This window comes from Chelonoidis abingdonii, chromosome 10, assembly GCF_003597395.2.
Source record: "Chelonoidis abingdonii isolate Lonesome George chromosome 10, CheloAbing_2.0, whole genome shotgun sequence".
NCBI lineage: Eukaryota > Metazoa > Chordata > Testudines > Testudinidae > Chelonoidis > Chelonoidis abingdonii.
In genome coordinates, this window is record NC_133778.1 from 44,604,356 (window position 1) to 44,617,635 (window position 13,280).

Here is a 13,280-nt window from a genome sequence, read left to right on the forward strand (position 1 = left end):
TGTAAAAAATCTGTCTGTAAACCAGAATAAAGAAAAAAAACAGTTAGGGCTCAATCCAACTGCTACAGAAGTCAGTGGAAAGATTGCCATTGACTACAATGGCAGCTGGATCAGACTAAGAAAAATTTTTATAAAATACCTAAAGAAAATAGATCAGCTAAGAGAATATTTGACAAATGTGAACACATGCAAATTAGTCAGTCCATGTGATTTGGATCCTAGGAAAAATTACTGCTCTGTAAGTCTGTCTGTCTGTCTCTAGTGAAATAATATGATGAAAGAATAAGTAACAATGTATCAGCTGGGTAGATGATGTCTAGTGGGTACTACAACAATTGTTATTAGGTATGATCTTATATTAAACCTTCGTTAATAATCCTGAAGAGGAGAATACTAATCATGCTAACAAAGTTGATATTAAATTGAGAGCAGATGCCCATGCTAGTGAGGACAAAGAAGTAACATGAAGAGACCTGGAAATATTTTTAAAATGGGCCAAAAATAGCAAAATGATATTTAATTTGAGAAATGCAAGATAATGTATTTTGGGAACAATAATATGAAACTCAGATATTTGATGTGGTGGAGAAATTTGAAAAGCATTAATGCTGAAAGTACTAGGGATGACTGTGGGCAGCAAATTAGAAATGAGTATGAAAAGAGTCAACTCCAAATGTAGTAATGTGACTTCAAAGCCTCAGATGGAAAATGAATAATGCTGCATTAATAAAATAATTACATTCACTTCAGAAATTATCAGTTGTAACTAGAAATTGCTAAAATTACTTAGGCGGGGTATACTCAATGATAGAGAGTGTATTTATTGATCTACTAAGATTTCATATGTTGTGGATTGTTTTCTAGTATTGGTAATATTGTGCCAAATCTGATGTCACACATACATTATTAATTATTAATTATTATTATTATAATAGCCATTATTTATACTGATAGCAGTGATTTTTCATTTTTAGTCTTTATAAAATAAAGGGACTTTCGGTATGAGTCCATTTATAATAATTACTGTAGTTTATGGGATATTACTTTACCAAAACCAAAAATGGGCTGGGGGAGGAGGATAAGTATGCTGGGCAATGGCATTTCCCATGCCTTCATGGCTCCACACCCGCCAATCCTATATGTTTATTTTGGGGAGCTACATGCTTATGACAGAACTAGTTAGCCTCATCACTTGCACGCATCTGCAGGTACATTAAAGGGGTCCTTGACCCTATCCTCTCTCTAGCACTAATTTGTTCATTGATGTCAACAAATTTATATTCATAACAATAAAAAGTGCAAATTCTAAAAAAATCTAAGATTTCTAGTATGACATCTGGTATTTTAAAATCAAAATAGTATGGTTAAAAAGAAGAAAAAACATATTACAAAGCATAATTGGAAATTGCTAATGTAAATCATTAATATAAATCAGAATAACAAGAGACTTTGTGATTCACCAGTAGGGCATAGAGGATTATGTAAGGACTTTCCCCAGTCCAATACTGGACAGATGTGCGTCAGCCACTTCTTCAGCCTTCCCACAATGTTCCAGCAGAGCTCTCTCCTTTGTTGGTGATATGGGTGGCAGGGCTTTTTCCTTGGGAGGGTGTGACAGTCTACACTATTAAGGTTACCACTTTTATAAAATTATGATAAATCTGTTACAAATTACGCTGTGTGAGGTATCATTGGAAAAGTCATAGTCTGCTGAGTATTACTGTCCTGTTAACATGTGTGTATCATGATTGTATATGTAGTTATGAGATTTTGCTATATGTTTGTTACAGAAACATGTTGTGATTCTGGAGAATGCTCACAGACTAGCTCTTCAGAAATAACAAAAGAATTATAAACAAAGGACTGGCATATGTTTCCTGGAGACACCTCAAACTGCAGGTATACAGAAGGTGCAAGCAAGAATTTGCAACTCATATGTGAAGGATTGAGTGCAGAGCACTTTGTTAAGTCATGGGGCCTTTTCCAGTAAACTCAGGATATAAAAAGGGGAAACAAAGGCCCCCGGCCACCTCTCTCCTCCCACATCTCTACTGAAACAAGATTGCTTGAAGGACTTGGAACTGGAGAAGATTGGTCCCAGACTGAGAAGGGACCCCAGCCTGTGTACTAAGAACTGTGAACTGCCTGCAACATCCAGATGGGTGAGAAAAGTTGTGTGCTTCTAATTTAGCCTTGATAAAATTTAGGAAACAGCTTGCAGTTTTTATCCTTTATTTCTTTTTGTAACCAGTTCTGATCTACTATGCCTACACTACTTAGAATCATGTAGACTCTATCTTTCTGTAGTTAATAAACTTATTCTGATGTTTTATCTAAATCAGTGTGTCTTTGGCTGAAGGGCTTGGGGAATCTACTCAGGTTAATAAGAGCTGGTGCATATTCATTTTCTTTGATAAAACAACAGACTTTATAAGCTTTTATTGCTCAGTAAGTAGCTGAGCAGTACAAGGCGGTACATTTCTGGGGTGCCAGGGATATGTGGGGGGTGCCCTATATATAATTCAAGAGTGGCTGGGCATAGCACTCTGGTATATGTCAGGGAGTGAGGGGTGACTTGTTTGCTAGAGGCTGGGATGAGTGGGCAGAGTGGCAGCTCACACAGCAAAGCACGGCATAGTATAAACCAGGCTGGAGAATTAAGGGAGCACAGCAATTCTACAGTTCAGATTGTACCCTGGGGGCTGTCATGGAGGGGTTCTCAGACATATGGAAATTAACAATTCAGCAATAATGTTGAAATAATTTAATATCTGAAAGCAGTGATCAGAGACCTTTAGGCCTCATTGAGGGATAGCTCCCATTGATCTTAGTGGGGATTTTGGCTGCAAAAATAAGGGGGAAAAGGATTTGGTCAAGTTATAAATATTCTGAAATATGTTCTAACATTTTAAGTGATATTTAAAAAAATAAACATATTCTTAACCAAATCTTTTAAGATCTCATGATCATTGACATTTTTACTTAAAAATAGGACTGTGCTATTTTATAAGTATAATAATTCCATGCATCAGGGAGAATAGTTATGAAGATATAAAGTATTTGTTATGTGGAGAAGGCACTTGGCCTCAGGCATTGCATCTCATTACACACAAGGTGTCTGTATCTCTCGCTCCCACAGCTGCATGCCCAGTCATGTGTTTTCCTTCCATAATTGCTGCATTTCCACAGATGACCTATTTTTTCCTTTTTCAGTGTGAGTCCTGTAGCTATAGTTATAGCTCAAATTATGAATCTTTGACAAAGTACAAAACATAAAACAGAGCATCAAAGAAGACACTGGGCTAGATACGTCCTGACTTCTATTAGTGTAAAAATTGGTGGACAGGTTCCTAGCAGCAAAAAGTTCTCCTGCGAAAACAAACCATCGTGCAGAAAGAGGTCATTGACTAAACAAAAAAGAAGACAACGGAGGGCCAACACCGACCAGCAATGAATGATGATGGTGGGAAATAGCCAATTCATGATTCAGCACAACCCTTAAGTGTACTGCAGTCTGCCTGATGCCCCATCTGTAAATTAAAGTTTCTTCCTTCAGCAGGAATACTGACAGAAAGTGTTAGTGGAAACACCACATGCCCTCCTTCAAGGTGAATCCCTTCTGTGACTCAATGGGCCTTGCTGGTCCACACTGTATCAGAGATGTGTGGTAAATCTGGCTATAAAGAATAACTCGGCAGACTTTTAAAATGTGTAGAGAGGAATTTCCTGCACATGTATAAATAACACTATATTAATGCTCACTGGAAGTAAGTGTCAGCATAATACTCATCAGCAAATAATATTGTATTGTAATATTGCTACTTCATAGATTCACAGATTTTAAGGCCAGAAGGGACCATTATGATCATATAGTTTGAACTTCCTCATAAGTCACAGAACCTCACTCAGTAATTTCTGCATCAATCCCATAATTTGAATTTGATCTATATGAGACATTTAGTCTTGATTTAAAGACATGAAGTGACAAAAAATCCACCACGTCCATAGATCTGGTGGTTAATTACCTCAGTCTTAATTGCACCTTATTTCTAGTCTGAATTTTATCTAGGTTCAGCCACTGGATCTCATTATGGTATTTTTCTATCATCAGAAATCTCTTCCCCACGTAGATACTTGGAGACAGTGATCAGGTCTGTGGACGTATTCAAATGATCTTAATCTAGGAAGAATTTACAACAGTGTAGATAGCATGGGGTTCAGAGTCAGATTCAATCCTTCATGAAAGGCAGTGCTTTCCCCCTTTGCTATTCTTTACTCTTCCACTGTAGCTCCTTACTGCACATATAAAACATTTTATTATTTAACACTCATAAGTATTTTACTGATTATCATTTTAGTGGAAATGTCGAGGACATGTGCTTTTCCAGTGTGGTTAGACATAATTAAATTTATAGATGGAAAATATCTGTTAGGTTTGAGGTAAACAGCATAAGATCCTTGGGGGGCTCCTCAGTTCCAGCATGTCTCTGGAGGTGAAGAGGAATACATTTCTATCAAAAGTAGGTGTATGTTCTAGCCAGTCTGAGCAGAGTCAGGTGTTTCAAAACAGTTGGCTGGGAAAGTTTGTGGAAGGTCTGCTCTACAAAACAAACCTCTTCCTGCACCAACTGCTTGAGTCACAACACAAGATACAATATTTTCAGATATTTAAGATACTATATATTGGGTGGGTTCAAACTTTTTCACAGACAACTCTCGGGGTGAACTTTTAAACTTTCTGACTTGTCAACTGTGATGCTTGGAGATCAGGTGCCAGCTCATGCCTAGGCCTCACTGAACACTGACAGATGCATAGCTGAAAACCAGTTTGGCTCAGCTGTGTGTTAACATTGTTAAAATATATGTTAAGTTTATAAGAATGCGTTTAGTGTTTGGACTTTGAAATTCTTGTGAGCTGCTGCATGCATTAATCTCACTTATAATATCCATATTATAATCCATGTTATGAGATAATTAAGTGTTTGTTTTTTAACCATAAAAGTGTTTGCTATGAAACTGGACATCCCCATAGTCAAGAGAGAAGCATTACCAAGTGTGAAATACTAGTTTTCCACAAGAGATGTCATCTCTTACCCAACAAAAGATGGCCTATAGACACCAGATAAACCATTGTGAAACATGAGTCGACAAAATACTTTGTTGGTTGCTCCACACACACACAAAGAGGGGATGTGCACAAACCATCAACCCATCACAGTTTGAACTCTGGGGAAAAGGAATAAAAATCTGTAACCATTATCCTGCTTGGAATTTGGAAACGGCAATGTTTCTAAGCATAAGGAATCCCCAAGATGCTTAGCATGGTTTAGCCCTAAAGGACATGTAGAATTTGCACATTATAGCAGCTTTTATTACTTTTTGAAATCTAAGACTGCAACACATTTGTGTGCATATGTTTACCTGCTTTAACCTTGTAAATAACTCTCATTTCTTTTTCTTATTTAAAAACTCTTTAGTTAGTTCATTATAGGATTGGCTATAAGCATTGTCTGTGGTGTGAGATCTATGGTACAATTGACCTGGAGTAAGTGACTGGTCCTTTGGGACTGGGAGTAACCTGAATATTATTGTCATTTTTGGTGGAAGGGACCATTTATCACAAAGGCAGGCTTGCCTGGGGGGCAAGATAGACTGGAGTGCTCAAAGGTACAAGGCTGTTATAGTGCTTGAGGAATTCACACCTGATACTTGGTTGGTCAAATCTAATTATAGAACACACAACCAGTTTGTGCCCTGGTTTGTAATAGTCAGCCCTGAGCTTGGCATGTACGGTCATGAGCCACTCCAGGAAGCCTGACATCAACAAATACCCTAGAAAAATTGATGTCACTGAGCTGTGCTGAAGAAATTTGGAAGCTTCACAATTAGTTTGGTTCAAAGACTGTCAAAGACATTAAATTGTTTTGTAGATTGATTTTCAGATGAATCTGCAAAGGATGAGACCAATGCTGATAAATGCAAAGTAATGCACATTGGAAAACATAATCCTAACTACTCATACAAAATGATGGGGTCTAAATTAGCTGCTGCCACTCAAGAAAGAGATCTTGAAGTCATTGTGGATAGTTCTCTGAAAACATACGCTCAATGTGCAGTGGCTGTCAAAAAAGCTAACAGAATATTAGGCACTAATAGGAAAGGGATAACTAATAAGACAGAAAATATAATGCCTCTATATTAACCCCTAGTACACCCACACCTTGAATACTATGTGCAGTTCTGGTCATCCCATTTCGGAAAGATATATTAGAATTGGAAAAGGTGCAGAGAAGGGCAACAGAAATGATTAAAGATATCGAACAACTTCTGCATAAGGAGTGATTAAAAAGACTGGCACTTTTCAGATTGGAAAAGAAACAATTAAGAAGGGATATGATGGAGATCTATAAAATATTGACTGGTATGGAGAAAGTGAATAAGGAACTGTTATTTACTCCTCTATATAACACAAGAACCAGGAGTCACCAAATGAAATTAATAGGCAGCAAGTTTAAAACAAACAAAGGAAGTATTTCTTCACAAAACACACTGTCAACCTGTGGAATAGGGGATGTTGTGCAGGCCAAAACTATAACAGGATTCAAAAAAGAACTAAATAAGTTCATGGAAGATATGCCATCAAGGGCTATTAACCAAAATGCCCAGGGATGCAAAACCATGCTCTGAGTGCCCCTAGCCTCTGTTTGCCGGAAGCTGGGAGTGGACGACAGCAGATGGATCACTCGATTGTCTGAGCCATTCATTCCCTCTGAAGCATTTGGCATTGGCCACTGTCAGAAGACAGGAGACTGGGTTAGATGAGCCATTGGTCTGACCCAGAATGGCCGTTCTTATGTTGTTAGGGCTAATTTATGTAATGAAAACACAAAGATCCAAACTTCTAACAAAAACACATTACAACATATGAAGAGGAAATTATATAGGATCAGTTTAACTTTAACTTAGTACTATAGTTTTAGGAATTCACAATACATCCATGCAGTTGATAAGTCCAACAGGAAAATTCCAAATCAGGTGGGAGGTAAAATAACCTACATGAGCATACTAATGTGTGATATAACATATGAATTTACATAAGCAACTGAAGCCTTTTGCTTGTCTGTTAGTAATAAATATGCAAGAGATAAGATAATACGGTGACATTTCTGCATGGATTTGTGATTCCTTATTCTGCATGCATGGTTTCTTTTTAGGCATGCATTATTTCATGTTCTTTCATTTTGTCTTACCCTCATCCCTTCAAATCGTGACAAGGCTCTTAGAGGTCTCAAAGCTCTTAATGTCCTAAGGGATTTAATCGCTCCAAGTTCTGAGTAGCCCAAGGCATTAGCTGTTAAGCTAACCAAAGAGACCTGTATAAAAACAGAAAAGCAATAATGCTCATTCATCTTGTATATCTTCCTATACATATGCAAGGAATGGATCTCTTTCTCCAGGAATCGTTCTATAACCTAGGAGAGATCTTTTAAGTCAGCCAAAGTAGAACAAAAGTGCGTTACATGACACCTGTCATTGAAATCCTGTTGATACAAGGATATAAATGCTTTATAAGTTCACACATAATGGTCAATATTCAGTGGAAATGAAGACACATAAAAAGAACCTCCAAAAATGCATCTGAATTTGAACTGCCAGTTTAAGATAAGACTTTTCAGAAAGTCCACAGATCTTGATAGTAATCCGAAAACTCTCAAGGACCAAATACAGACATGGTGTAAACAGTCACAACAGACAAGGATTAATTTGGCCCACAGTCAATAGTGACTTTCTAGTGTCCAAAGTGTCTCATTCAAGAGCTGTTCAGAATTATTGGCATTGTTGAAGACTGATAAATGAGAAATTTCTTATCTGATAATTGTCTGTTAGCAAGTTCTTTCTGAATTTATAACTAATGGCCAAGCTGCCCCCCTCTCCCAGCCCAACTGTGGAATTCAGAAATGGTCCAATGTAGCTGCTGGAGGCTACAGAACAAAGTTCTGTCCTTCAGCTCTGGTCACTAGAAGAGTTCTTCCACAGACAAAGAAACACTCCAGTAACCAATTATTAGCATTAAGACAACTTGATATGACATATTAAATTGACCCTAAGATAATATATGTCTAAGAGTCTTTTTAGAGAACAATTTCAATTTATATTCTGGTCATTTACCAGTCTACCAAGGTGGGTTGAATTCAGGGACAAATGGCTAACTGAAAGAAATTCATCAGGTAAAACATTTCTCATTCCGTTACCCAGCTTCTCTCTTCATTCATTACTAATGGGAAGTGGTAAGCAATGAATCCCAGAAGTAGGAAGGGAAATAACTATTATAGTAGAACAACAGGCAGGAATTGAAGTTCCCCCCATATAAAGCAAGAGCTTTATAAACTAAGGAGCTATGTGGGAACCAACCAAATAGCACCCTCATATGAAACAACGCCTGTGTGAAGGAATGGAAAATTACTTTGCAAATCTTCCTCAGATGAGGCTCATATACTTCCTTGCTCTCACCTCCGTCGAGATTTCTGTGAATAGTTTCTCAGATGTCTAGCATGCCAACTAGTGCTAGATATTTACATCTTGCCTGTAGCAACCTTGAGGCCCTAAGGCTTTGGCATTTCAGACAGAAGGAGATTAACAGGATACAATTGGTGTATGTATTCCATATGCTTCAGATGTATCTTTAGAGATCTAGCTTGAGAGCCCATTCATGCCACAACCTTCCAAGGATTAGGAAAACATGATGAGAGAACTGTTTCTCAGGAATTGTGGAAAGAGGAACTTATCTGGAACAAGAATAACATTTTTCTTATAACAAAAGCAGTGTGGTTCTTGCATGGATACGGGAACCAATTCCAAAACTTGACTTTTGGAGGTAATGGCGCCTAGAAAGGCAAGCCGCAGGGTTGTCTAATTTGTCTCTGTGATAAACCTGGCACCTGATACTTATATGGAGAATGCAATGTATCTGTTTACAAATGCCGCTATGTCTGGTACCCACATTTCTAAGGTACTTGGCTGTAGGACTCGAACCAAACCTCCTTGGGGAAATACTGGTGTAGATGAGATCCCCAAATCTTTTGGATTATTATAATATTTATATTATCTAGAGATCTGGACCCCATTGTGCTTGGCACAAACACACACAAAGCCAGGCCAGGTCTCAAAGAGCTCTCTGTTTCCCCTCACATCAGAAATGTGAATTTGACCAGATCAATTAATAAAACATTCTGGCTGAGTTCTATCTAGATATCAAATTGTCTCAGAGGTTAATGTAGAATCCATATTGAACTACATCTCTCTTCTGATGCTGGAGCTGGTAACTGTAGGTATTCAGAGTCTGAATAGAGTCCTTGCTTTGAGAGGTCTTGCAAGTACAATATAGCTATCTATCAAAGTGCTTTCTGGGCTAGTGGAGTTTAGGAGGAGGACCACAACTCTCCCTTTTCCTCTTTTCTGTATCCTTTTACATTAACTGTCTTGAAAGGCAACAGATTCTTTTCTACCCAAGACATTATTTCCATTGCCACAGAGAAGCTTTGACCCCTGGTTACTCTCTAGTTTTGTAAGTGATATAAACACACATGCCTCAGTCATAAGCCAATTTGTCATGGGAGGTAAGAGGAGACTTCCTCTGCAAGTACAACAACTGCCCACTATGTGGTTTCTTGCACCTTCTACTGATGTAGTTCGTACTGGTCACTGTCACAAACTGAACTTGGTGGACCACTGTTCTGATCCCATAGGGTCATGTGTGGTTTTTTTTTCTTTTTTTTTAAGACACTCAGTAGAGGTGTTGAAGTTAGCCAAAAGCATGTGTACTACAAAATATTGGAAATTTCTCCATATTGAGAATGCTAAGTTCTAGAATGAAAGTTGGCTTGGCTTTCAGCATTTTGTTTGCCCTTATCTGCCCACAAAGGGACACTGAAATGCAGTCTGAGGATGACATCTAATTTTGCACTGTATCAAGTGCACGATCCTATGTCCTTGGAAGGAATTTCAGCAGGTACATTTTGAGAAACCACTCAAGGGATGAAGCTGATGCATGGCACCAATAATCCTAGCCATCGGAGATAACTGATCCCTCAAGAAATGATTGATTCAATGTAGTTTTAGATCCTTCCTAATCTTCACCATTATGGTAAAATTAAGGTTATACCCATGTCTCTTTTGATATCTGGGTGAGCAATTCTCTGCAGCAGGATCAAAAACTCTTTTTGGTTTTCAAGAACTGGTGACTATGAATCCTTTCCAGCAGCAGTTCATTTAAGAATGGCTCTGTTTCTCTGTTCATACAGATCAGCATGTTGTCTATGCATGGTTATAGGTGCATATTGTGCAACCTGTGCCTTACTGTGAGAACTACCAGCCACTGAGAACCCTGGGTGCAGAGGGTAAATCAGAAGGATGAGTCTTCGACAGGAATTGTGACGTCTCAAACACAAATGCTCTTTTTATTTTTGTTATGATGAGGATTTTGTTGATTTGGAGGAAAAGTTTATCAGTGTTTCCCTGGTGGCTTCTGCTCCAGATTTTTCCCTCTGCCAGGGCAATAGTCCCTTCAAGGATATCTTTGGAGTTGCTATGCTGGTTCTGATAGTGAGGGTTGAGGCTTTTTTGCAATCTCAGCTACCACTTTCCCTAATGTTTAGCCAGATAGCTCCTTGCTATTTGAATGGCTATTCATGGTTATAACATGACTGTCTTGTAGCTACCAAGTCAGAATCTATTAATTGTCACAAATCACATCAAGGGTTTCACCAAGACAGAACCAGAAATGTCTCATTCCAAGCAAGTATCATACTTCTGGACAATGAGCCATTTGTTTGTCACAAAGTAAGTTTTCTTCACTAAATACAATAAAAATAAAAAGACTTTGGTCTGAATGGCTGTAGCTGAGGCTTTGAAATTGCTGTGCAGTGTGTTATCATTCATATGGTCTATGGCAGAGTTCAGTAAACTATGGCCCGCAGGCCACATCCAGCCTGTGGGACTGTCCTGCCTAGCCCTTGAGCTCCTGGCCATGGAGGCTAGTCCCCAGCCCTTCCCCCGCTGTCCCTCTTCCCCCGCAGCTGTGCTGCCAGCGCTCTGGCCTGCCGCTCCTTCCAGGCAGCGGGGCTGCAAGCTCCTGCTGCTCTGAGCAGCATGGTAAGGGGGTGGGGTGGGGATTGGATAGGGGTCGCGGCAGTCAGGGGACAGGGAGCAAGAGGAGTTGGAGAGGGGGTGTGGTCCCAGGTGGCAGTTAGGGGTGGGGGTATGGATAGGGGTCAGGGCAGCCAGGGGACAGGGGGGTTGGATAGGCATGGGAGTCCTGGGGGGGCCTATCTGGGGGTGGGAATGTGGATAGGGGTCGGGACAGTCAGGGGACAGAGAGCAGTGCGTGGTGGATAGGGGCTGGGGGTCAAGGGGGGGTTGGGGTGATGGTCCTGGGAGGGTGCAGTCAGGGGGCGGGAAGTGGGAGGGGGCGGGGGCCAGGCTGTTTGAGGAGGCACAGCCTTCCCTACCTGGCCCTCCATACAGTTTTGCAATGCCAATGTAGCCCTCAGGCCAAAAAGTTTGCCCACCCTGGGTCTATGGGGTCTTTTAGAAGGAAGTCCCTTCCAAAGGTGTGACTGTGCCTTTCATTGATGGAGCTACTGTCGTGCCAACCTTAAGCTCCTCAAATTTATGAAATGTCTTTGTTTTCACATAAACATTTTAGTTTAACCTTTGTTTAATTAGACATCCTCATCTGAATCTTAGGATGCCCTCAAATGAGACATTGACAGGAAAATGTATCTAATAAAAGGGAAGTTATTTATTAATATTGAGTTCCTTGCAAACCACTGAGCGACACCCTCTCCTCACAAAGTCCTGTAGGATTTTTTTGTTGATGCATCTGTGGTATTTCTTCCTCTGGCTGATTACAGGGGGAGGTAGTACACTATTCATCCTGCTATAGGGACCACACAACAGAGGGAGGCTATTGCTTACAGATCTCAATTGTGAAAGTAGCTAGCTAGATATCCCAGGAGCAAGAAAGGCTGCCAGCTTGTTCCCAAAGGCTGGCTAGCACCCAAGTACTGTAGAAGCAACCTACTACCAGTTGAGGCTTTACACTGTAAATCAGGACATCTCTGAATATGGAAAAGGCTTTCTCCCTTACCCTACTGTGATGCAGCTTTGTGAGGAGTGGAATCTTCATATGTCTGGAACAAGTGCTCCTAAGGCTTAAATGTGGAGCCAGCCTGTGGAGCAAGGAAGGGATGGAGAGAAAGAGGCCCTTTCCTGCCTTTCAGAGGCTGAGCCTCTTTCCTTTGCAGAGCAGGGTTTATAGCTGATGATCAGAAGGCATAATTCCCATTCTGCTGCTGCCTGAAATCTGAGCCCCTTTCCCTAGCAGAAGGCCCTTGGGTTGAAAGCCAGACAGCCACATCTTCCATTAGGCTGCAGCCTGAACACAAGGACCAGGCTTCTCCACATGCCTGGATATGCTGCAGGGTGTGGGGTGGGCATGACAGAACACTGTGAAAAAGACAGTGTAGGAGAAAAGCTCCAGCGAACAATCTCTCTGGGGAAGAGGCAAAAGAGAAGGGGTTTAATCTCTGATTTTCACCCCCTTCGTTCATTAACAACACTAATCGCTGCCTTGCAAAGGACATACTTCCTTTTGCCTTTTTGGGACCCAGAATCTCGGATGTTTGTAGGACCTACCCCTGAGTATAAAGAGAATCCCACAATTCATAGTAGGATGAAGGGAAACTGTATAGGCACCCTGCTTCTTTCCCCAGGGATCCGAGGCCCCACTTTAGCATCCTCCAGTTCAGGTCTGTTCCAGGACTTACCCTCTGAGTGGGCTGGATAGCTTCCTCCCTATCCTTAGACATTTTCCTCAAAAATTCAGAAATACCTGGTTGAGCTTTTCTGTACTGGAGCTGCAACTCCCCAGGGAAGGGTGAGGATGTGACATGCGGGACCAACTCTGAGCCCTGTACCCTGGCAGTGCAAGAAGGCGCTGGCTCGCTGGGAACAGGCAGGGCATAATTCACCCTCTCTAGAGTCTGTAAGTGCTGCCTCACATAAGGAACACCACTTAGATTTAAGCCAGGTGTTTGCAGGACAGCTCTGCCATGACTAAGCTGGTGCAGAGGAGTTCATCAGGGAGGCACTGCAGTGTTGATCCACCAGTGTTGTTATTTACACGGTCTGGGAGTTGAGGAAAAGCAGGAAGAAGATTCTAAGGTGCAACTGCACAAAGGAAGATAAAATAAAGGATTTAAAACAAAATAGTCGGGAGA

At 40.5% G+C, this 13,280-nt stretch overlaps 1 protein-coding gene across 1 annotated transcript in view; it reads right to left on the minus strand.

The window, feature by feature from the left end:
• Nucleotides 1-13,280, minus strand: part of SCN2A (sodium voltage-gated channel alpha subunit 2) — a 131,238-nt gene that overhangs the window by 10,804 nt on the left and 107,154 nt on the right. The window contains exon 21 of the mRNA XM_075070143.1: nt 7,251-7,373. Coding sequence (XP_074926244.1) covers nt 7,251-7,373 — 123 coding nt within the window. The remainder of the gene's footprint in view (nt 1-7,250; nt 7,374-13,280) is intronic.